The sequence below is a fragment of the Manis pentadactyla genome, chromosome 1 (assembly GCF_030020395.1).
Source record: "Manis pentadactyla isolate mManPen7 chromosome 1, mManPen7.hap1, whole genome shotgun sequence".
NCBI lineage: Eukaryota > Metazoa > Chordata > Mammalia > Pholidota > Manidae > Manis > Manis pentadactyla.
The window spans coordinates 202,506,975-202,531,248 of record NC_080019.1 but is presented as its reverse complement, the minus strand read 5'-3'; the positions used below and the strand labels follow the sequence as shown (position 1 = coordinate 202,531,248).

The 24,274-nt window shown below is 41.5% G+C and overlaps 1 protein-coding gene across 1 annotated transcript in view; it reads right to left on the bottom strand.

Moving 5' to 3' along the window:
- Window positions 1–24,274, bottom strand: part of C1H3orf20 (chromosome 1 C3orf20 homolog) — a 97,711-nt gene that overhangs the window by 39,246 nt on the left and 34,191 nt on the right. The window contains 3 exon segments of the mRNA XM_057488773.1: window positions 642–773; window positions 5,766–5,886; window positions 6,653–6,805. Of these exon segments, the coding sequence (XP_057344756.1) occupies window positions 642–773; window positions 5,766–5,886; window positions 6,653–6,805 (406 nt within the window).

The following is a 24,274-nucleotide window of genomic DNA, read 5'->3' as shown; positions in this document are numbered from 1 at the left end:
CCCTCTTCTGCTAACAACACTGTGGTTTTCCTGCCTCATTCTTTGCCCAGATGGTATATGCGGGGCTGACTGTGACCCCTGGCTCCCAGGATGGACACGGCACTCAAGCCTGGCCCAGGAAAGCAACATGCACTCCTGGCCATAGGGAACATTTCCGGCACAGGCAGCCACTAAAGCCAGAGGTGGCCCTTCTGCTGGACCACAAGGAAGAAGAAGCCTTCCTCCTCCTGGGGAGGCCAAAGCTGCATGAATAGTGAGCCCAGAGATGCCACCATAAGGAGAGAAACTCACTGAGAATAAAGCCAAAGAGAAAAGCAGAGCCAAGAGATAGGAGGATCTGATGGAATCACTTGAGGGCCAGGACCCCGCCATGTCTGAAACTGCCGACTGATAGACTTTTCAGTTTCCTAGTCAGTACAGGATCTTTTCTGCCATCAGCTAGTTTGCACTGGATTCCATCAAACTGAGACTCCTGACGGACATTTTAGAGATGGAGGAACTCAGGCCAGATGGTGAAGGAGGAGGAGTCCCTCGGCAGAGAAAGAGGCAGGGCCTTGCGCGGGCTGTGCATGGTGGTGGGCACGGCGATGCAGCGGGCAGCCCCCATCAAGACGACCTGGGCCCGGCCTCCCCTGCCTTACCCGTTTGCCGTGTGCTGCCCCGTGGGGACAGTTGCTGGCTGAGACGGTGAGCGTTACTGTCTCGCCCAGGGAGGTGAAGGTGGCCGTGATGGAGTCCTGCCCCAGGACCGTCAGCTTCATTTGCTCATTCACCTGAAGATGGAGAAACCAACGCTCAGCAGCTTGAGCTTCCTTTGTCCCCCAGACCCCACCCCTTCCTGACCCACCACAAGCACAAAACCCCTCTTGCTTGGGGCAGAGTGAAACTGAAGCTCTTTCCAGTTCCAGTTCATTTAGATTTCATGAAAGAGATAAAAGAATTCCAGTCTCTTTGGGGAATTAGCAGAAAAGTAACTGACCCCTTTTTACCCCTTTTCTTTCCTTTTCAACCCAAGCTTGAAATCAACTGAGAATGAGACAGAGTCAACAGGCGAATCAGCTTTGGTTCTGGTAGAGCTGGACGGGGTGCAACCTGGGTCAGAAGCCAGCACTCTCCCTGAGTCAAGATGATTGTCCACCCAGGCACCAGGTCTGGCCATGAGCCTGCCCTACAGCATGCAGAGCTGCCCTGGAAGCAAACCACGTGGCAGGGGGCACCAGAATGCACCCCTCTGCAGGGGGGTGAGCAAGCGGCAAAAGGGAACCTAGCAGGGGCTGACCCACACATGCTCAGTTCACTCCCTTACAGTCACCAAAGCATGTTGCTACTCTTCCTCCGAGGAGAAGCCAAAGGAGCCAGCCTTTTGCACCACTCCAAAAGGGTGAGATTTCCTGTGTCACAGTCCCTGAGACTGGAGAAGGCGGGCTGCCATATAGCAACTCATGCCTCACTGACAACTCTGTGGTTGAGGTGAGCCCCAGTTCTGCCTCCTGTTAGCAAGCCCCTGAGCCTCTCTGAAGCTCAAATTCTTTAATAGGAAATAGTTAAATGGCCAGAATTAGGTTCAAATGCAATAAAGATGATGGAAGTGGCTTCCTAAGCCACAAAGACCCACACCACACATAAGCAGACACTGGCAGAGCAACTCACACATATGGGCCCTGGACACTTCACATCCAGGGAGTTATTTATGCACATGGCCCTACCCAAGGGTCTAGGAGTCTACAGCCCTATAATGCTGTGTGGTGATGCTTCCTTCCATCTTTAACGTCTCCGACCTACACATACCCCAGAACTCCTTGGAACTAAGAAAACATTCTCTATTTCCCCCTTTCCATTTCCTTCTACTATTCCACTCAGTCTACACTCTATTTCCTCACCACTGAGTCCCTTCCTTATACTCTGTAAGGTGGATGCTAGTGCCCTCCAGCATCCTGAAAACATCTAATCTATGACTGTCTTCTTGCCAAGTCTTTCGACATCATCGAACTTGTCAGTCACTCTCCCTGAAGATAAAACCCTACCCTCTGCTGTCCTCCTTCAGAATGTAGCACAGAGCTGCAGTTGAGAACTCACACCCTACAGATGGACAGGGTTCAAATCTCAGTATCACCACTCACCATTTGGGCAGTTATAGGATGGTTAGCTTCTCTGAGCTGGGGGACAACAGGATCCTCCTTCTAGGGCACGAGCAGATTTCATGCACAGGGCTTAGCACATTATAGCTGTTTTATATTATCCCTGTTGCCTGGGTAGTTTCTCTTCCTCTCCCCAAAGACCCAGATACGGGTGCTCTACAAACTCAGTCACTGCTTATCTCCTCAGGAGTTCATGAGCCCGCCCAGTCACATATATCCGCCTCCTGGAACTCTCACTGCAGGTGAGGATTATGTCACAACAGCCCAGAGAGATATGGCCACTCGGTCCAATCAGCTCAACCACACTGATCTATGACCCTCTCAGAAACTTCTCTGTTTCCACCCAGACCCGTTGTCCCCACTGTGAAGTCATCTGTAATTCCCTCCTCCTCTCATTTACCCTCTAGAGCCCATGCCTGAGTGCCACTGAATTATTTTATTGAAGTGGCCCCTTAAAAAATATTGCTACAACCCTTCATCATGTCAGGTCTGACTGGTAACTCCCTAACTAGTCTTTCTACCAGCCCATCCACTGATCTTGCCCTCTCTAGTTACCTTCCACACAAATGCTGGACCAAGCATCCAGCCCTCAGCTTAAACACTAACCAACTGGTTACACTTCTGATACAGTCAACGGCTAACCCTCCAACAGAACTTGAAAACAAAAATACCAAAAAGAACTACCCAAGGCTCTGAAGAATAAACAAAAGCAGGAAGATTTTGAAGAATCAAAACTTAAAACAAAGAACCACTATGGATAAGCCTCCATTTTACAGCTTGAGCATGAAGGCAGACCAGCCACAGCCAGACAACACCATCTTTCTGACCCGAAGAACCAAAGGACAGAACCTGGGACAACTACAGTCACAGAAAAGCAAGGAGAGAATTCCAGAAGGGACAGAGCCAGAGCCCCAAGTTCTTTGAGTAAACTGCCCACATCTCTGGCTAATCCTCAAACCACGCATGAGCAGGGCATTGTCAAGACAGCTCACTGCTAGGGAAACAAAAACCTGAGCTGGGATTTGAGCTGCTGCCCACTGCAGGTGAGACATAGTTTGTGGTCTGAGTCTAACCAGGTTCATTGCCTGTTCAAACAAAAATATCAACAGTCTTCAGAGAAATACATCAGAATTCAGAGACTCCACGATACAATATTCACAATGTCAGCAATTCAAAATTACTCAATATGTGAAGAACCAGTGAAGTGAGTCAATCCTGTCTGGGATGCCCAGATGTTGAGATTATCAGACAAGGTCTTTAAAGCTGTTAATTAATTTAACTATACTCAATGAAGTAAAGAAAATTGTAATGACTTAAAGAAATAGGAAATCTCAGCAGAGAGAGAGAAAATATTTTTAAAGAGAATGGAAATTCCAAAAATAAAAATGCATTATTTGAAATTTTAAAAATTCACAGGTTAGCATAACAGCAGAATGGAGAATAATGGAGATGACAGAATAAAGTCAGCAAATTTGGAGACAGATCCACAGAAATTATCCAATCTGAGAAGAGAAGATATTTGAACAAAAAAGAACAGAGCCTTGGTGACCCTTGGAACAATATTAAAAGCTCTAAAATACATGTAAGTGGATTATCAGAAGAAGAAGAGAGAGACTGGAGCACAATTTTTTTCCCTAAAATAATGGCAGAAGACTTCCCAAATTTGGTTAAAGGCATGAATTTAGATTCAAGAAACTCAGCAAACCTCCAACAAAATAAATATGAAGACAACCACATCCAGACACATCATAGTCAAACTCAGAAAACCAAAGAATAGAGAAAATCTTGAAAGCAACTAGAGCAAATGAACAATGATTTACTAAATAGGTGAATAACTCATCATAAACTATGGAGGACACAGTGGAACAGAATCTTTAAAAAGATGGAAGGAAAAGAACCATCAACCCAGAATCCCATATCCAGCAAAAATGTCCTTTCATAAAGACATTTTTCACATGAAAGAAAACAGAGAATTTGTTGCCAGGAGATGTGCACTTCAAGAAATGCTAAAGGAAGTTCTTCAAGGCTTAAGAGAAATGATACCAGAGGAAAACTTGGATTTTCAGAGATGAATGAAGAACGCTAGAAAAGGCAAATACCTGGTAAAAAGAAACTGGCTGCTGAAGCCTCCAACAGCAAGCAAACTCCTCAGCCTGACATCCAACACCTCTCACCTCCATCCCACAACATATTCATCTCTTGCTCCCCTTTCTTTTATGAGAAGCACTTGTGAACTTTTCAAGCTGCCACTTGAGCTCCAACTCCAAGCCTTCACACATGCTGCCCCCTCTATCCAGAATGCCCTCCCTTCCATCTTCTATCTACATGAATCATGCACACAATCATGTTACAACTCAAGGGCCACCTTGCCTTCCAGGCCACGTCTGACTGCACCAGCCTCTACTGTGCATTTCTGTGTGGTAATTCTCCAGGGTAGAGAGCAATGAACTGAAATACACTGCTGAAAATCTTAAATGATGCCAAAGCACCTTCCCCACTATATTTCATTTAGTTCTCACAAAAGCAGTGTGAGACAGGAGGGCAGTCTGATGGCCCTGTGTTATAATTGTGGATTGAAGGATATTTAGAAGCAATGTGGAGGATGAACAGAAAGGGCTCAAGACAGAAGATTAGGGGCAGTGAGCCTGAACCCTGCCATCCACCCCAAGAGTGCTTCTGTATAACCCTTACCTTGGGGACCTTAACCTCAGACCACCTTGAGCGGACTCTATGTTCTGTGACCGTTCCCTGAATCCCAACACTATGAGCTTGTCCCTTTCTCATGACCCTTATCCTTCTCTACCCTGTACTTTTACTATGCATTACTTATCTTTCTATCCCCTAGATCAGTAATTGTCAATCAGGGATGATTTTGTCTCCTAGGGAACATTTGGCAATGTCTGAAGATATTTTTGGTTGTCACGACTCGGTGGGGGGGATACTACTGGCATCCAGCAGAATGCTGTTAAATATCCTACAATTCACAGTTGTAATAAAGAATTACCCACTCCAAAATGTGAGGAGTACCAAGGATGAGAAACCCTGTCTTAGATAAAGTGACAAGTATACTTAATTACATTATTAATAAATCAAATTTATCATTATTAATATTAGCAATTCAACATTAATTTGTCATTTAATAAGTCTTTGATGAATGCCTGCCTGAACACCCAAATGAATGGGAAAAAATAGTTTATGTCTATCATCCACCTTTGACTTTCAGATTTTATTTCACAGATAGTTATAAAAACAAAACCTGGGCAGACCAATATAGAATTGCTAACTTTTCTTAGTACCACATATAGGCACTGGAAATAAAATTATCAACTATTCTAATGGTTACTTTGTAATATAAAGGACATCTTAGTCATCAAAATGTAATAACAGAAATAAGATAGGAAAGATATTACCAAGATGTTTCAGTACAGCAGCCAGTAGTTACTGCAGGCTGGTTAAAAGTTACTTCAGCCAGCACTGGACCACTACTCACCACCTGGAAACCTCTGATCGTGACTACAACCTCCCTGAGGGCAGGGCACCTGCCTTACAGGGAGCTCTCTGGCTCTTCATTCTGGGCAGCCTGGGGAAGGCGGCAGAGGCCACCCCACCTATGCTGTCCACACCTACCTTATATTCCAGGGACACCAAAGTCTCCATCTTGGAAGTCCAGCTCCACTTGTGGACTACAAAGCCCTTGTAGTCATTGGTGGTCCCACCTTCCTCATCCAAGATCAGGACATACGGGCACCTAGGAGACACGGAGATGAGGAGCTGCTGCCAGGCCCTGAGGGAAGCCCTCACCACTACACTCTCTAGGCAGGCAAGGCTCGAGACTGTCCCAGGCTGGAGGAGTCCCAAAGTCGCAGAGGCAGCCACACTTCCCCCACCTCGTATGGTCTGAGGCCCCTTCACCTGTTGATGCTGCTGGGGAGTCTGTCGAGAAGGCCAGGTCTGAGGGAGACGATGGAGGCTCGGGCCAAACCCAAGAGGGAAAGAAATGGAATGTGTGCTTGTTTCCCAGGATACTGAGCATACAAGGGGGGCACCAAAATGGGAATTGGGGCATTTATAACATGACAGTTCAGTCATTCCTTCCCAGAATAGTTCTTTATGAAAGGCTAGATAAAATCAACTTTTGGCTGACAAGCATATGTGCTTCTCTTAAAGGATGCCAATGAAGGGGTGCCCATGGTCTCTCCATTCTCTCCTGGTATAAAACAGTAAAGAATTCTTCCATCAGTCCAGCCAACAATGAAGATCTCAGTGCTCTGGGGATACAAGTGGAGAAGAACCTGAGGAGTGGCTCATTCCATTTGCTGTGATGTGGATCCAGTAAGTGAGCACCAGTCCTCAAAGTGCCTACATCCCTCCAGAACCTACCTCAGCCCTGCCTCACTGCTTTCTGAGACCTCTGGACACTGATGGCTCCTCCTTTTCCCAAGGACTACTTCCATTCCCCTCTTTGCTACCCCAGAGATACTTCCATGGGGACAGGATTCCCCCAACCTACTCACCGGGCCTTCATGTTGTAGTGAACACAGCCCTGGCCTTCTGCATTGAACAGAGCCAGAAAGGAGAAGCTGGGTGTGTCATTGAAGAGGCAAGTGATGGCTCTCCCTTTGCAGCATGTGGGGATCTGACACATGGCGATGTTTCCAGAAGGATAGCTGGCAGAAATGGTCAAGCAGAACTAACAGAAAACCCTCCAGGTTCTCTCAGGTGCCCTGTGGCAAGTAAGTCTAAATGTTAAAGTGTTAGCTATTTGGTACATCATTCCTAGTCTTCAAAGACCCCCCTGCACTTTGCATAAGTAACAACTAAATGACCATGCCCTAGGTGCTTTCCTGTATCTTCTTTCTGTTCCTTACAACCACCCTGTGTGTATAATACTATCTCCATCTCACCAATCAGTAGGTTTTCCCTGTGTCTGAGGGGTTTTGTGGAATCTGGGACTTTTGATGCTAAAACCAGGAAAGTCCCAAGCAAACCAAGATGGGTTGACTACCCTACAGATGAGGAACACAAGGTGAGAGAAATTATCTCCTCCAAATCACACCACAAGGATGTGGCAGAGCCAGTATCTGAACTCTGAAACCAGTGATACTTCTAATGCTGTCAGGAGGCCTCCCCTTCTGAGCAATCTGGAAGAATGGGTAGTGTCTCCCTGATCATTTCCTAGTAAAGAGACCAAAAAATAAAAATAAAAAACCACTGCTCTTGACTAAGGGGGACATGGTATAGACAGCTACTACCCTGCATGCAGGAATTTCAGTTACACCCCAGACAGAATTTCAGTGACTGGCACTGGAGTCAGCCTCTTGATCCTTTCCCACCAATGGAGAAAAAGAAGGAATCAACAAATATGAATGATAAAAAGTAACCAAACAGAAATTCTGGAGTTGAATAGTAAAATAATTGAAATGAAAAAACCACGTGGTGGGTTTAGCAGCACACCAGAGCAGTAGAAGAAAGAATTAGTGAACTTGAAAATAGATCAGTTGAAATTATCTAGTCTGAGGAGCAGAAAGAAAACAGAATGAAGAAAAATAATAACAGAGCCTAAGAGACCTGTGGGAGGCCATCAAGCACACCAATATATACATAATAGGAGTCCAGAAGGAAAGGACAGAAAGAATATTTGAAGAAATAATGGTCAAAACTCCCCAAATGTGATTACATACACAAATCTACACACTCAAGAAACTTAACACATTCCAAGTAGAATACATTCAAAGACAGCCATACTGAAACACATTATCAAACTGCCAAAAGACAAAGAGAGAATCTCAAAAATGGCAAAAGAAAAGTGACTCATCATATCCAAGGGATCCTTAATAAGATTGATGCCAATTTCTCATCAGAAACCATGGAGTCCAGTAGGCAAAGGGATGAAATAGTTAAATAGTTAAAAAGCTGTCAACCAAGAATTCTATCTGGAACAATTATTAAGATTTTCCAGACAAACAAAAGGTGAGGGAGTTTACCACTAGTAGATCTTTGCTGCAAGAAATGCTAAAGGAAGTCCTTCAGGCTGAAATGAAAGGATACTAGACAGTAACTTAATTGCATACAAAAAAGAAAAAGAATACCAGTAAAGGTTAACTATATAAGTAAATATTAAAGCCAGTATTATTGTATTTGTGATTTCTAATTCCTCTTTTTCGCCCATGAGTTGAAAGAAAAATGCATACAACAATAATTGTAAATCTGTGTTAATGGCACACAATGTGTATATAAATCTATAATTTCTGGTAACAAGATAAAGGAGGGATGGAGCTGTATAAAACCAAAGTTTTATATACTACTGAGGCTAAGCTTTCTATCAATTATAATATTCAAGTGTAATTGTTTCTTGGGGCTGCCATATCTAAGTACCACAGACAGTTACTTGAATAACAGAAATTTATTCTCACAGTTCTGAAGGCTAGAACTTTGAAATGAAGGTGCTGAGAGGGTCACAATTGTGGAAGCTCTAAGAAAGAATCCTTCCTCACCTCTCCCTAGTTTCTGGTGCTTGCCAGAAAATATTTGGCATTCCTTAGTTTAAAGATGCATCATTCTATTCTCTGCCTCAGTCATCACATGACCTTCCTCCCTCTGTGTGTCTGTTTTCTCTTCTTGTAAGGACACCAATCATTGGTTTAATGTCCACTCTAACCCAATAGGACTGCATCTTAATAATTACATCTGTAAAGATCTTATTTTCAAATATGGCCACATTCTGAGGTTCCAGGTGAACATGAAGTTCTGGAAGACACTCTTCAACCCTTTATATCAGGATGACCACTAAGAAAATAATTTAAAAATATGGAGCAAAGGCAATGAGAAGGGAATCAAAATGTCATGCTACAAATAAAATCAAACACAAAAGAAGGCAGTAATGGAGGGGATAAAAGATGGTGGCGCGAGAGGAGAGACAGAGGCTTCCTCCTAAAACTGGATACAATTAGAAAATTTAATTGGCGCAACTAATCCTGAGAGAGCAACAGGAAAGAGTCAGACTGCACACACCAGGAGAAAAGAGCAGACCTCAGCGAACGGGGTAACGTACCAGAGCTGTGGCTCCGCAGGACCCGAGCCCCTCCCCCACCCCAGCTCACCCGCGGGAGGAAGACAAACAGAGCAGGGAGGGAGTGGAAGGCTTGGGACTGCTAAATACCTGGCTCCAGAGATCTGCTCTGGGAGCACAAACCTACATTTCACGGTGCTTTCATGAGACTCGCATGACTACCGGGTTGGAAAGTTAATACAGGCAGAGTTCCTGGGGAGACTGGGATTCCAGCTGCTTGTGGAAAGCAGGGATCCATATCCAGCTGCTCTGGGACAAAAACATACCTGTGTGACTGGCCCACTGGCTCAGGCAGTGGAGACAGGCATAGCAGCCGGGTGGCAGGGAACAGCTCTTTCCTCCCCCCAGGCACCAATACCGCTCCCCTGTGAAACCCAACATTGCTTCAGGGGCTGAGCAGCTCCAGAATAGAGGTCCTGGACACTAGAGGGAGCCATATACAAACATGAAATGCCAAAGGAACCTTGTCCAGAGTAAAATTATTAATACAACTCCGGAGAAAGATTTAAATGATATGGACCTCGTGACTCTTCCTGAAAGGGAGTTCAAAATAAAAATCATCAACATGCTAATGGAGGTACGGAAAGACATCCAAGAACTCAGGAATGAATTCAGGTCAGAGATCCAATTGTTGAAGACCACGATGGAGGGTATTAAAAGGAGGTTGGATACGGTGGAGGAGACAATAAATGAAATAGAAACTAGAGAAGAGGAATACAAAGAAGCTGAGGCACAGAGAGAAAAAAGGATCTCTAAAAATGAAAGAATATTGAGAGAATTCTGTGACCAATCCAAGCGGAACAATATCCGCATTATAGGGATACCAGAAGAAGAAGAGAGAGAGAAAGGGATAGAAGTGTCTTTGAGGAGGTAGTTGCTGAAAACTTCCCCAATCTGGGGAAGGAGATGGTCTCTCAGGCCATGGAGATCCACAGATCTCCCAACACAAGGGACCCAAGGAAGACAACACCAAGACACATAGTAATTAAAATGGGAAAGATCAAGGATAAGGACAGACTGTTAAAAGCAGCCAGAGGCAGAAATAAGATCACATACAAAGGAAAACCCATCAGATTAACATCAGACTTCTCAGCAGAAACCTTACAGGCCAGAAGAGAGTGGCATGATGTATTTAATGCCAAGAAGCAGAAGGGCCTGGAACCAAGATTACATTATTCCGGCAAGATTATCGTTTAAATTTGAAGGAGAGATTAAACAATTTCCAGATGAGCAAAAGCTGAGAGAGTTTACCTCCCACAAACCATCTCTGCAGTCTATTTTGGAGGGGCTGGTATAGATGGAAGTGTTCCTAGGGTTGGATAGCTGTCACCAGAGGTAGTAAAACCATGGTAGGGAGGGTGGAGCAGCTGATTGCGAGGCAAATGCAAAATTAAATTGGCTATCCCCAAAGACAATCAGTACAGAATTTGACACCTAATATATAAAGAATGAAGGAGGAAGAAAAAGGAGAAGAAATAGAAAAGAACCTTTAGATTGTGTTTGTAACAGCATACTAAGTGAGTTAAGTTAGACTCTAAGATAGTAAGGAAAGTAACCTGGAAACCTTTGGTAAACACGAATCTAAAGCCTGAAATGGCAATAAGTACATAGCTATCAATAATCACCCTGAATGTAAATGGACTGAATACACCAATCAAAAGACAGAGAGTCACTGAATGGATAAAAAAACAAGACCCATCTATATGCTGCTACAAGAGACTCACCTCAAACCCAAAGACATGCACAGACTAAAAGTCAAGGGATGGAAAAACATATTTCATGCAAAAAATAGGGAGAAACAAGCAGGTGTTGCAGTGCTAGTATCAGACAAAATAGACTTCAAAACAAAGAAAGTAACAAGAGATAAAGAAGGACATTACATAATGATAAAGGGTTCAGTCCAACAAGAGGATATAACCATTCTAAATATATATGCACCCAACACAGGAGCACCAGCATATGTGAAACAAATACTAACAGAACTAAAGGGGGAAATAGACTGCAATGCATTCATTCTAGGAGACTTCAACACACCACTCACCCCAAAGGATATATCCACTGGGCAGAAAATAAGTAAGGACACAGAGGCACTGAACAACACACTAGAGCAGATGGACCTAATAGACATCTATAGAACTCTACACCCAAAGCAACAGGATACATGTTCTTCTCAAGTGCACATGGAACATTCTCCAGAATAGACACATACTAGGTCACAAAAAAGCCTCAGTAAATTCAAAAAGATTGAAATTCTACCAAACAACTTTTCAGACCACAAAGGTATAGAACTAGAAATAAATTGTACAAAGAAAGCAAAAAGGCTCACAAACACATAGAGGCTTAACAACATGTTTCTAAATAGTCAATGGATCAATGACCAAATTAAAATGGAGATCCAGCAATATATGGAAATAAATGAGAACAACAACACAAAGCCCCAACTTCTGTGGGACGCAGTGAAAGCAGTCTTAAGAGGAAAGTATATTTAAAGAAGGAAGAACAAACCCAAATGAATAGTCTAATGTCACAATTGTCAAAATTGGAAACAGAAGAAAAAATGAGGCCTAAAGTCAGCAGAAGGAGGGACATAATAAAGATCAGAGAAGAAATAAACAAAATTGAGAGAATAAAACAATAGAAAAAAATCAATGAAACCAAGAGCTGGTTCTTTGAGAAAACAAATGAAATAGATAAGCCTCTAGCCAGACTTATTAAGAGAAAAAGAGAATCAACACACATCAACAGAATCAGAAATGAGAAAGGAAACATCACGACGGACCCAACAGAAATACAAAGAATTATTAGAGACTACTATGAAAACCTATATGCTAAGAAGCTGGAAAACCTAGAAGAAATGGACAACTTCCTAGAAAAATACAACCTTCCAAAACTGACCAAGGAGGAAACACAAAATCTAAACAAACCAATTACCAGCAAAGAAATTGAAGGGGTAAACAAAAAAACTAACCAAGAAAAAAAACCCCGGGCCAGATGGACTTACCTCGGAATTTTATCAGACATACAGAGAAGATATAATACCCATTCTCCTTAAAGTTTTCCAAAAAATAGAAGAGGAGGGAATACTCCCAAACTCATTCTATGAAGCCAACATCAACCTAATACCAAAACCAGGCAAAGACCCCACCAAAAAAGAAAATTACAGACCAATATCTCTGGATGAATGTAGATGCAAAACTACTCAATTAAATATTAGCAAACTGAATTCAAAAATATATAAAAAGGATCATACACCACAAGCAAGTGGGATTCATCCCAGGGATGCAAGGATGGTACAACATTCGAAAATCCATCAACATCATCCACCACATCAACAAAATGAAAGACAAAAACCACATGACCATCTCCATAGATGCTGAAAAAGCATTTGACCAAATTCAACATCCATTCATGATAAAACCTCTCAGCAAAATGGATATAGAGGGCAAGTACCTCAACATAATAAAGGCCACATATGATAAACCCACAGCCAACATCATACTGAACAGCAAAAAGCTGAAAGCTTTTCCTCTGAGATCGGGAACAAGACAGGGATGCCCACTCTCCCCACTGTTATTTAACATAGTACTGGAGGTCCTAACCATGGCAATTAGACAAAACAAAGAAATACAAGGAATCCAGATTGGTAAAGAAGAAGTCAAACTGTCACTATTTGCAGATGACATGATACTATACATAAAAAACCCTAAAGAGAGGGACGGAAGATGGCGGCATGAGTAGAGCAGCAGAAATCTCCTCCCAAAACCACATATATCTATGAAAATATAACAAAGACAACCCTTCCTAGAATAAAGACCAGAGGACACAGGACAATATCCAGACCACATCCGCACCTGAGAGAACCCAGCGCATCGCGAAGGGGGTAAGATACAAGCCCCGGCCCGGCGGGAGCCGAGCGCCCATCCCCCCAGCTCCCGGCGGGAGAAGAATAGGCAGAGTGGGAGGGAGACGGAGCCCAGGACTGCCGAACGCCCAGACCCAGCCATCCGGGCCAGAGTGCAGACACAGTACCTGCCCAGGGGGCCCTGGATGCTAGGGAAACAGGGCAGCAAGAACAGTGAGCGGGCACCAGAGGTCGGGTGCCAGAGGACGTAAGAAAAGCGCGCGACCATATATATATATATATTTTTGCTGTTTTGTTTTGGCGAGCGCTTTTTGGAAGTCTTAAAGGGATAGGGCCCCCAATACTAGGGAAACAGGGCAGCAAGATCGGTGAGCAGATGCCTGAGGCTGGCGCTGGAGAATAAAGAAAAACGAGAGGCCACTTTTTTTTTTTTTTTAATTTAAATTTTTTTGTTGTTGTTGTCGTTGTTTTGTTTTGGCAGGTGCTTTTTGGAAGTCTTAAAGGGGCAGGGTGGGACACTTAATCCAGAGGTAGGGAATCCGGGGATCTCTGGGCACCCTAACCCTTGGGCTGCAGGGAGCAGGGAGGACCCTTACGGAGATAAATAGCCTCCAGGCCGCTCCCCCTCCAACGCGACTCCACCACTTTGGAGCAGCCGCCTGAGCCAGGCCACACCCACAGCAACAGCGGAGATTAACTCCACAGCAGCCCAGCAGGAAGCAGAAACCCTGTCTGCGCACAGCTGCCCAACACAAGCCACTAGAGGTCGCTGTTCTCCCAGGAGAAGAGGGCCACAAACCAACAAGAAGGGAAGTTCTTCCAGCCGTCACTCGTCCCAGCTCTGCACACTATTCCTATCACGATGAAAAGGCAAAGCTACAGGCAGACAAAGATCACAGAGACAACACCAGAGAAGGAGACAGATCTAACCAGTCTTCCTGACAAAGAATTCAAAATAAGAATCATAAACATGCTGACAGAGATGCAGAGAAATACACAAGAGAAATGGGATGAAGTCCGGAGGGAGATCACAGATGCCAGAAAGGAGATTGCAGAAATGAAACAAACTCTGGACGGGTTTATAAGCAGAATGGATAGGATGCAAGAGGCCATTGATAGAATTGAAATCAGAGAACAGGAACACATAGAAGCTGACATAGAGAGAGATAAAAGGATCTCCAGGAATGAAACAATGTTAAGAGAACTGTGTGACCAATCCAAAAGGAACAATATCCGTATTATAGGGGTTCCAGAAGAAGAAGAGAGAGGAAAAGAGATGGAAAGTATCTTAGAAGAAATAATTGCTGAAAACTTCCCCAAACTGGGGGAGGAAATAATCGAATAGACCACGGAAATACACAGAACCCCCAACAGAAAGGATCCAAGGAGGACAACACCAAGACACATAATAATTAAAATGGCAAAGATCAAGGACAAGGAAAGAGTGTTAAAGGCAGCTAGAGAGAAAAAGGTCACCTATAAAGGAAAACCCATCAGGCTAACATCAGACTTCTTGACAGAAACCCTACAGGCCAGAAGGGAATGGCATGATATATTTAATACAATGAAACAGAAGGGCCTTGAACCAAGGATACTGTATCCAGCACGACTATCATTCAAATATGATGGTGGGATTAAACAATTCCCAGACAAACAAAAGCTGAGGGAATTTGCTTCCCACAAACCACCTCTACAGAACATCTTACAGGGACTGCTCTAGATGGGAGCACTCCTAGAAAGAGCACAGCACAAAACACCCAACATATGAAGAATCGAGGAGGAGGAATAAGAAGGGAGAGAAGAAAAGAATCTCCAGACAGTGTATATAACAGTTCAATAAGCGAGCTAAGTTAGGCAGTAAGACACTAAAGAGGCTAACCTTGAACGTTTGATAACCACAGATTTAAAGCCTGCAATGGCAGTAAGTACATATCCTTCAATAGTCACCCTAAATGTTAATGGGCTGAAAGCACCAATCAAAAGACATAGAGTAACAGAATGGATAAAAAAGCAAGACCCATCTATATGCTGCTTACAAGAAACTCACCTCAAACCCAAAGACATGTACAGACTAAAAGTCAAGGGATGGAAAAACATATTTCAAGCAAACAAAAGTGAGAAGAAAGCAGGGGTTGCAGTACTAATATCAGACAAAACAGACTTCAAAACAAAGAAAGTAACAAGAGATAAAGAAGGACATTACATAATGATAAAGGGCTCAGTCCAACAAGAGGATATAACCATTCTAAATATATATGCACCCAACACAGGAGCACCAGCATATGTGAAACAAATACTAACGGAACTAAAGGGGGAAATAGACTGCAATGCATTCATTCTAGGAGACTTCAACACACCACTCACCCCAAAGGATAGATCCACTGGGCAGAAAATAAGTAAGGACACGGAAGCACTGAACAACACAGTAGAGAAGATGGACCTAATAGACATCTATAGAACTCTACATCCAAAAGCAGCGGGATATACATTCTTCTCAAGTGCACATGGAACATTCTCCAGAATAGACCACATACTAGGCCACAAAAAGAGCCTCAGAAAATTCCAAAAGATTGAAATCCTACCAACCAACTTTTCAGACCACAAAGGCATAAAACTAGAAATAAACTGTACAAAGAAAGCAAAGAGGCCCACAAACACATGGAGGCTTAACAACACGCTCCTAAATAATCAATGGATCAATGACCAAATCAAAATGGAGATCCAGCAATATATGGAAACAAATGACAACAACAACACTAAGCCCCAACTTCTGTGGGACGCAGCACAAGCAGTCTTAAGAGGAAAGTATATAGCAATCCAAGCATATTTTAAAAGGGGGGAACAATCCCAAATGAATGATCTAATGTCACAATTATCGAAATTGGAAAAAGAACAACAAATGAGGCCTAAGGTCAGCAGAAGGAGGGACATAATAAAGATCAGAGAAGAAATAAATAAAATTGAGAAGAATAAAACAATAGCAAAAATCAATGAAACCAAGAGCTGGTTCTTCGAGAAAATAAACAAAATAGATAAGCCTCTAGCCAGACTTATTAAGAAGAAAAGAGAGTCAACACAAATCAACAGGATCAGAAACGAGAAAGGAAAAATCACGATGGACCCCACAGAAATACAAAGAATTATTAGAGAATACTATGAAAACCTATATGCTAACAAGTTGGGAAACCTAGGAGAAATGGACAACTTCCTAGAAAAATACAACCTTCCACGACTGACCCAGAAAGAAACAGAAAATCTAAACAGACCAATTACCAGCAACGAAATTGAAGCGGTAATCAAAAAACTACCAAAGAACAAAACCCCCGGTCCAGATGGATTTACCTCGGAATTTTATCAGACATACAGGGAAGACATAATACCCATTCTCCTTAGAGTTTTCCAAAAAATAGAGGAGGAGGGGATACTCCCAAACTCATTCTATGAAGCTAACATCACCCTAATACCAAAACCAGGCAAAGACCCCACCAAAAAAGAAAACTACAGACCAATATCCCTGATGAATGTAGATGCAAAAACATGCAACAAAATATTAGCAAACCGAATTCAAAAATACATCAAAAGGATCATACACCATGACCAAGTGGGATTCATCCCAGCAATGCAAGGATGGTACAACATTCGAAAGTCCATCAACATCATCCACCACATCAACAAAAAGAAAGACAAAAACCACATGATCATCTCCATAGATGCTGAAAAAGCATTTGAAAAAGTTCAACATCCATTCATGATAAAAACTCTCAGCAAAATGGGAATAGAGGGCAAGTACCTCAACATAATAAAGGCCATCTATGATAAACCCACAGCCAACATTATATTGAACAGTGAGAAGCTGAAAGCATTTCCTCTGAGATCGGGAACTAGACAGGGATGCCCACTCTCTCCACTGTTATTTAACATAGTACTGGAGGTCCTAGCCACGGCAATCAGACAAAACAAAGAAATACAAGGAATCCAGATTGGTAAAGAAGAAGTTAAACTGTCACTATTTGCAGATGACATGATACTGTACATAAAAAACCCTAAAGACTCCACCCCAAAACTACTAGAACTGATATCGGAATACAGCAAAGTTGCAGGATACAAAATCAACACACAGAAATCTGTGGCTTTCCTATATACTAACAATGAACCAACAGAAAGAGAAATCAGGAAAACAACTCCATTCACAATAGCATCAAAAAAAATAAAATACCTAGGAATAAACCTAACCAAGGAAGTGAAAGACTTATACTCTGAAAACTACAAGTCACTCTTAAGAGAAATTAAAGGGGACACTAACAGATGGAAACTCATCCCATGCTCATGGCTAGGAAGAATTAATATCATCAAAATGGCCATTCTGCCCAAAGCAATATACAGATTTGATGCAATCCCTATGAAACTACCAGCAACATTCTTCAATGAACTGGAACAAATAGTTCAAAAATTCATATGGAAACACCAAAGACCCCGAATAGCCAAAGCAATCCTGAGAAAGAAGAATAAAGTAGGGGGGATCTCACTCCCCAACTTTAAGCTCTACTATAAAGCCATAGTAATCAAGACAATTTGGTACTGGCACAAGAGCAGAGCCACAGACCAATGGAACAGACTAGAGAATCCAGACATTAACCCAGACATATATGGTCAATTAATATTTGATAAAGGAGCCATGGACATACAATGGCGAAATGACAGTCTCTTCAACAGATGGTGCTGGCAAAACTGGACAGCTACATGTAGGAGAATGAAACTGGACCATTGTCTAACCCCATATACAAAAGTAAACTCAAAATAGATGAAAGACCTGAATGTAAGTCATGAAACCATTAAACTCTTGGAAGAAAACATAGGCAAAAACCTCTTAGACATAAACATGAGTGACCTCTTCTTGAACATATCTCCCCGGGCAAGAAAAACAACAGCAAAAATGAACAAGTGGGACTATATTAAGCTGAAAAGCTTCTGTACAGCAAAAGACACCATCAATAGAACAAAAAGGAACACTACAGTATGGAAGAATATATTTGAAAATGACACATCCGATAAAGGCTTGATGTCCAGAATATATAAAGAGCTCACACGCCTCAACAAACAAAAAACAAATAACCCAATTAAAAAACGGGCAGAGGAACTGAACAGACAGTTCTCCAAAAAAGAAATACAGATGGCCAACAGACACATGAAAAGATGCTCCACATCGCTAATTATCAGAGAAATGCAAATTAAAACTACAATGAGGTATCACCTCACACCAGTAAGGATGGCTGCCATCCAAAAGACAAACAACAACAAATGTTGGCGAGGCTGTGGAGAAAGGGGAACCCTCCTACACTGCTGGTGGGAATGTAAGTTAGTTCAACCATTGTGGAAAGCAGTATGGAGGTACATCAGAATGCTCAAAACAGACTTACCATTTGACCCAGGAATTGCACTCCTAGGAATTTACCCTAAGAATGCAGCAGTCAAGTATGAGAAAGATCAGTGCACCCCTATGTTTATCGCAGCACTATTTACAATAGCCAAGAATTGGAAGCAACCTAAATGTCCATCGATAGATGAATGGATAAAGAAGATGTGGTACATATACACAATGGAATACTACTCAGTCACAAGAAAAGGGCAAATCCAACCATCTGCAGCAACATGGATGGAGCTGGAGGGTATTATGCTCAGTGAAACAAGCCAAGCGGAAAAGAGAAATACCAAATGATTTCACTTATCTGTGGAATATAAGAACAATGGAAAAACTGAAGGAACAAAACAGCAGCAGAATCACAGAACTCAAGAATGGACTAACAGGTACCAAAGGGAAAGGGACTGGGGAGGATGGGTGGGTAGGGAGGGATAAGGGGGGGTAATAAGAAGTGGGGTGTTAAGGTTAGCATGCATGGGGGGGTAGGAGAAAAGGGAGGGCTGTACAACACAGAGAAGGCAAGTAGGGATTCTACAACATTTTGCTATGCTGATGGACAGTGACTGTAAAGGGGTTTATAGGGGGGACCTGGTATAGGGGGGAGCCTAGTAAACATAATATTCATCATGTAAGTGTAGATTAGTGATACCAAAAAAAAAAAAGGGCAGTTCCTGTGTGGTAACCTCCAATGAGTTCTACACAAGAGTATAAAGGGCATATAAAAGTGTAGGCAAAGGGTCTGTTTGTGTTTATACAGAGGATCAAAGCCTAATTTGGCTACCTCGAAAATGAACTAAGATACGATATGAAAAAGAACTTCCAACATCAGCACTCTCCAGAACACTCATGACAGAAGATGATCAGCAAAAAAAAAAAACCCCAACAAAGATCCACGCACTGCCACAGGTGTAGATGCACTCATCCCACCAGTTCCTGGACTTGCCATGGGAATGATGAAGGAGATATCTAATCTGGCCTGTGCACACAGTAAAACAACAAATTTGACTGGATCTATACTGCTAGAACTCAACCAAGAATTAGGAGAAGTGCAAATTGTAGCACTCCAAAATCTTACAACCACAGACTATTTACTGTTAAAAGAACACATGGGATGTGAACAGTCCCCAGGAATGGGTTGTTCTAATTTATCTGAATTCTCTCAGACTGTTCAAGTTCAGTTGGACAATATCCACCATATCATAGATAAGTTTTCACAAATGCCTAAGGTGCCTAACTGGTTTTCTTGGTTTCACTGGAGATGGCTGGTAATTACAGGTATGCTTTGGTTATGTAACTATATTCCTATTATGTTAATGTGTGCGCACAATTTAATTAGTAGTTTAAAACCTATCCATGCTGAAGTTACTCTACAAGAAGATATGTCAAAGAAATAATCAATCTTCCCAGGTTTTCTTCTGCCTGCTACTTCTATAGCTTTTCTTCTTCCTACCTAATTACAACCTTTAAATAGAACTCGTGCCACATGTCGAATTTACCGAGTATCATAATTCTTCCAAGTGGTAAAGACACCTCAAGACAAATGCTGGGCATAGAAGCCACAGGGCATAAATATGCAAAGAAGTAAAAAGCTAACCATTTCAAACAATAAGGCTTCTCTCTCATTTACCAACTTAACATTTCCCTGTATGGCCCCGGTAGATGACTGGTTACCCAGAGACGGGTAAGATTCCTCAAGGGAGGAACAACCTAAGACAGGCACATTCGCAGGGGGCCATCTGGTGAGAAAATGGGGAGCAGCAGAGGTGAGGCTTAGAACCTCCCCCCTCATGTTCTGAGAGAAATCTTCTGCATACGTGGATGTTTTATTGCCCTTGTCTAGCTTGGATTAACACATAGTCTACAGGCACACACCTGATCATCTACATTTGCTCTCTTACAACACTAAACTCTGTTTTCTACCTTTATCTCATATCTACCTACCACTTCAGCATTTTATTAAAAATAATAATAATAAAGAGAGAAATGTGGTATCCACATATAAATCAAGTTTAAAAATCAAATGAATATTCATATTTGAACTGACTGTTTATAGTTCATAATGCATGAACAAAACCGAAAGCTTCTGTGATGACTGCCCTTGCACTGTTCACCATGTAACTTATTCACTATGTAGGAGTTTGTACTCCATGTAAGAACTTGTTCGTTATGCATCAGAAGATTGGAGACTGACGAAAGTTGGGCTTGGGGTGGATTAATGATTGTGCATTGAGTATTGACCCACCTATACAGAATTTTATTGTTGTTAACAACTATTTGATCAATAAATATGAGAGATGCCCTCACACACACACACACACAAATATATATATATATATATATATATATAAACACACTTCCAATTGTAAAATAAATAAGTAACCGGGATGTAATGTATAGCATAAGGAATATAGTCAAAATATTGTAACAACTTGGTATGGTGATAGCTGGTACCTAGAATTATCATGTATATAAATGTTGAATCACTGTGTTGTACACCTGAAACTAATGTAATGTAATACTGTGTGTCAACTACCCTTCAATAAAAAATAAAAAAATAAAAAAATAAAAAGAATTAGGAGAAGTGCAAATTGTAGCGCTCCAAAATCTTACAACTACAGACTCTTTATTGCTAAAAGAACATAAGGGATGTGAACAGTCCCCAGGAATGGGTTGTTTTAATTTGTCTGATTTCTCTCAGACTGTTCAAGTTCAGTTGGACAATATCCACCATATCATAGATAAGTTTTCACAAATGCCTAAGGTGCCTAACTGGTTTTCTTGGTTTCACTGGAGATGGCTGGTAATTACAGATATGCTTTGGTTATGTAACTATACTCCTATTATGTTAATGTGTGTGTGCAATTTAAGTAGTAGCTTAAAACCTATACATGCTGAAGTTACTCTACAAGAAGATATGTCAAAGAAATAATCAATCTTCCCATGTTTTCTGCCGCCTGCTACTTCTATAGCTTTTCTTCTTCCTTCCTAATTACAACCCTTAAATAGAATTCGTGCCTCATATCAAATTTACCGAGTATCATAATTCTTCCAAGTGGTAAAGACACCTCAAGACAAATGCTGGGCATAGAAGCCACAGGGCATAAATATGCAAAGAAATAAAAAGCTAACCATTTCAAACAATAAGGCTTCTCTTTCACTTACCAACTTTACATTTCCCTGTATGGCCCCGGAAGATGACTGGTTAGCCAGAGACGGGTAAGATTCCTCACGGGAGGAACAACCTAAGAAAGGCACAGTCGCAGGGGGGTCATCAGGTGAGAAAATGGGGATCAACAGAGGTGAGGCTTAGAACCTCACCCCCCCGTTCTGAGAGAAATCTTCTGCATATGTGGATGTTTTATTGCCCTTGTCTAGCTTGGATTAACACATAGTCTACAGGCACACACTTGATCATCTACATTTGCTCTCTTACAACACTAAACTATGTTTTCTACCTTTATCTTGTATCTACCTACCACTTCAGCATTTTATTAAAAATAATAATAATAAAGAGAGAAATGTGGTATCCACATATAAATCAAGTATAAAAATCAAATGAGTATTCAAATTTGAACTGACTGTTTATAGTTCATAATGTATGAGCAAAACCGAAGGTTTCTGGGATGGCTGCCCTTGTACTGTTCACCATGTAAGAACTTATTCACTATGTAAGAATTTGTTCTCCATGTAAGAACTTGTTTGTTATGCCTCAGAAGATTGAAGACTGACGAAAATTAGGCTTGGGGTGGATTAATGATTGTGCATTGAGCATTGACTCCCCTGTACAGAACTTTATTGTTGTTAACAACCATTTGATCAATAAATATGAGAGATGCCCTCACAAAAAAATAATAATAAAATAAAAAAGTATACACTTCCAATGGTAAAATAATAAGTAACCGGGATGTAATGAATATAGTCAAGATATTGTAACAGCTTGGTATGGTGATAGCTGGTACCTAGAATTGTCATGTATATAAATGTTGAATCACTATGTTGTACACCTGAAACTAATGTAATGTAATACTGTGTGTCAACTACCCTTCAATAAAAAAATAATTATCTACAAAAAAAAAAAACCCTAAAGACTCCACTCCAAAACTACTAGAACTGATATCGGAATACAGCAAAGTTGCAGGATACAAAATTAACACACAGAAATCTGTGGCTTTCCTATACACTAACAATGAACCAATAGAAAGAGAAATCAGGAAAACAACTCTATTCACAATTGGATCAAGAAGAATAAAATACCTAGGAATAAACCTAACCAAAGAAGTGAAAGACCTATACTCTGAAAACTATAAGACACTCTTAAGAGAAATCAAAGAGGACACTAACAAATGGAAACTCATCCCATGCTCTTGGCTACGAAGAATTAATATCGTCAAAATGGCCATCCTGCCCAAAGCAATATACAGATTTGATGCAATCCCTATCAAATTACCAACAACATTCTTCAAAGAACTGGAACAAATAGTTCAAAAATTCATATGGAAACACCAAAGAACCCAAATAGCCAAAGCAATCCTGAGAAAGAAGAATAAAGTGGGGAGGGGATCTCACTCCCCAACTTCAAGCTCTACTACAAAGCCATAGTAATCAAGACAATTTGGTACTGGCACAAGAACAGAGCCACAGACCAGTGGAACAGATTAGAGACTTCAGACATTAACCCAAACATATATGGTCAATTAATATTTGATAAAGGAGCCATGGACATACAATGGAGAAATGACAGTCTCTTCAACAGATGGTGCTGGCAAAACTGGACAGCTACATGTGAGAGAATGAAACTGGATCACTGTCTAACCCCATACACGAAAGTAAATTCAAAATGGATCAAAAACCTGAATGTAAGTCATGAAACCATAAAACTCTTAGAAAAAAACATAGGCAAAAATCTCTTAGACATAAACATGAGTGACCTCTTCTTGAACATATCTCCCCGGGCAAGGAAAACAAAAGCAAAAATGAACAAGTGGGACTACATCAAGCTGAAAAGCTTCTGTACAGCAAAAGACACCATCAATAGAACAAAAGGTACCCTACAGTATGGGAGAATATATTCATAAATGACAGATCCGATAAAGGCTTGACATCCAAAATACATAAAGAGCTCACCCACCTCAACAAACAAAAAGCAAATAATCCAATTAAAAAATGGGCAGAGGAGCTGAATAGACACTTCTCCAAAGAAGAAATTCAGATGGCCAACAGACACATGAAAAGATGCTCCACATCGCTAATCATCAGAGAAATGCAAATTAAAACCACAATGAGATATCACCTCACACCAGTTAGGATGGCCACCATCCAAAAGACAAACAACAACAAATGTTGGTGAGGTTGTGGAGAAAGGGGAACCCTCCTACAATGCTGGTGGGAATGTAAATGAGTTCACCCACTGTGGAAAGCAGTATGGACGTTCTTCAAAATGCTGAAGTAGACTTACCATTTGACCCAGGAATTCCACTTCTAGGAATTTACCCTAAGAATGCAGCACTCCAGTTTGAAAAAGACAGATGTACCCCTATGTTTTTCGCAGCACTATTTACAATAGCCAAGAAATGGAAGCAACCTAAGTGTCCATCAGTAGATGAATGGATATAGAAGATGTGGTAAATATACACAATGGAATATTATTCAGCCATAAGAAGAAAACAAATCCTACAATTTGAAACAACATGGATGGAGTTAGAGGGTATTATGCTCAGTGAAATAAGCCAAGCGGAGAAAGAGAAATACCAAATGATTTCACTCATCTGTGGAGTATAAGAACAAAG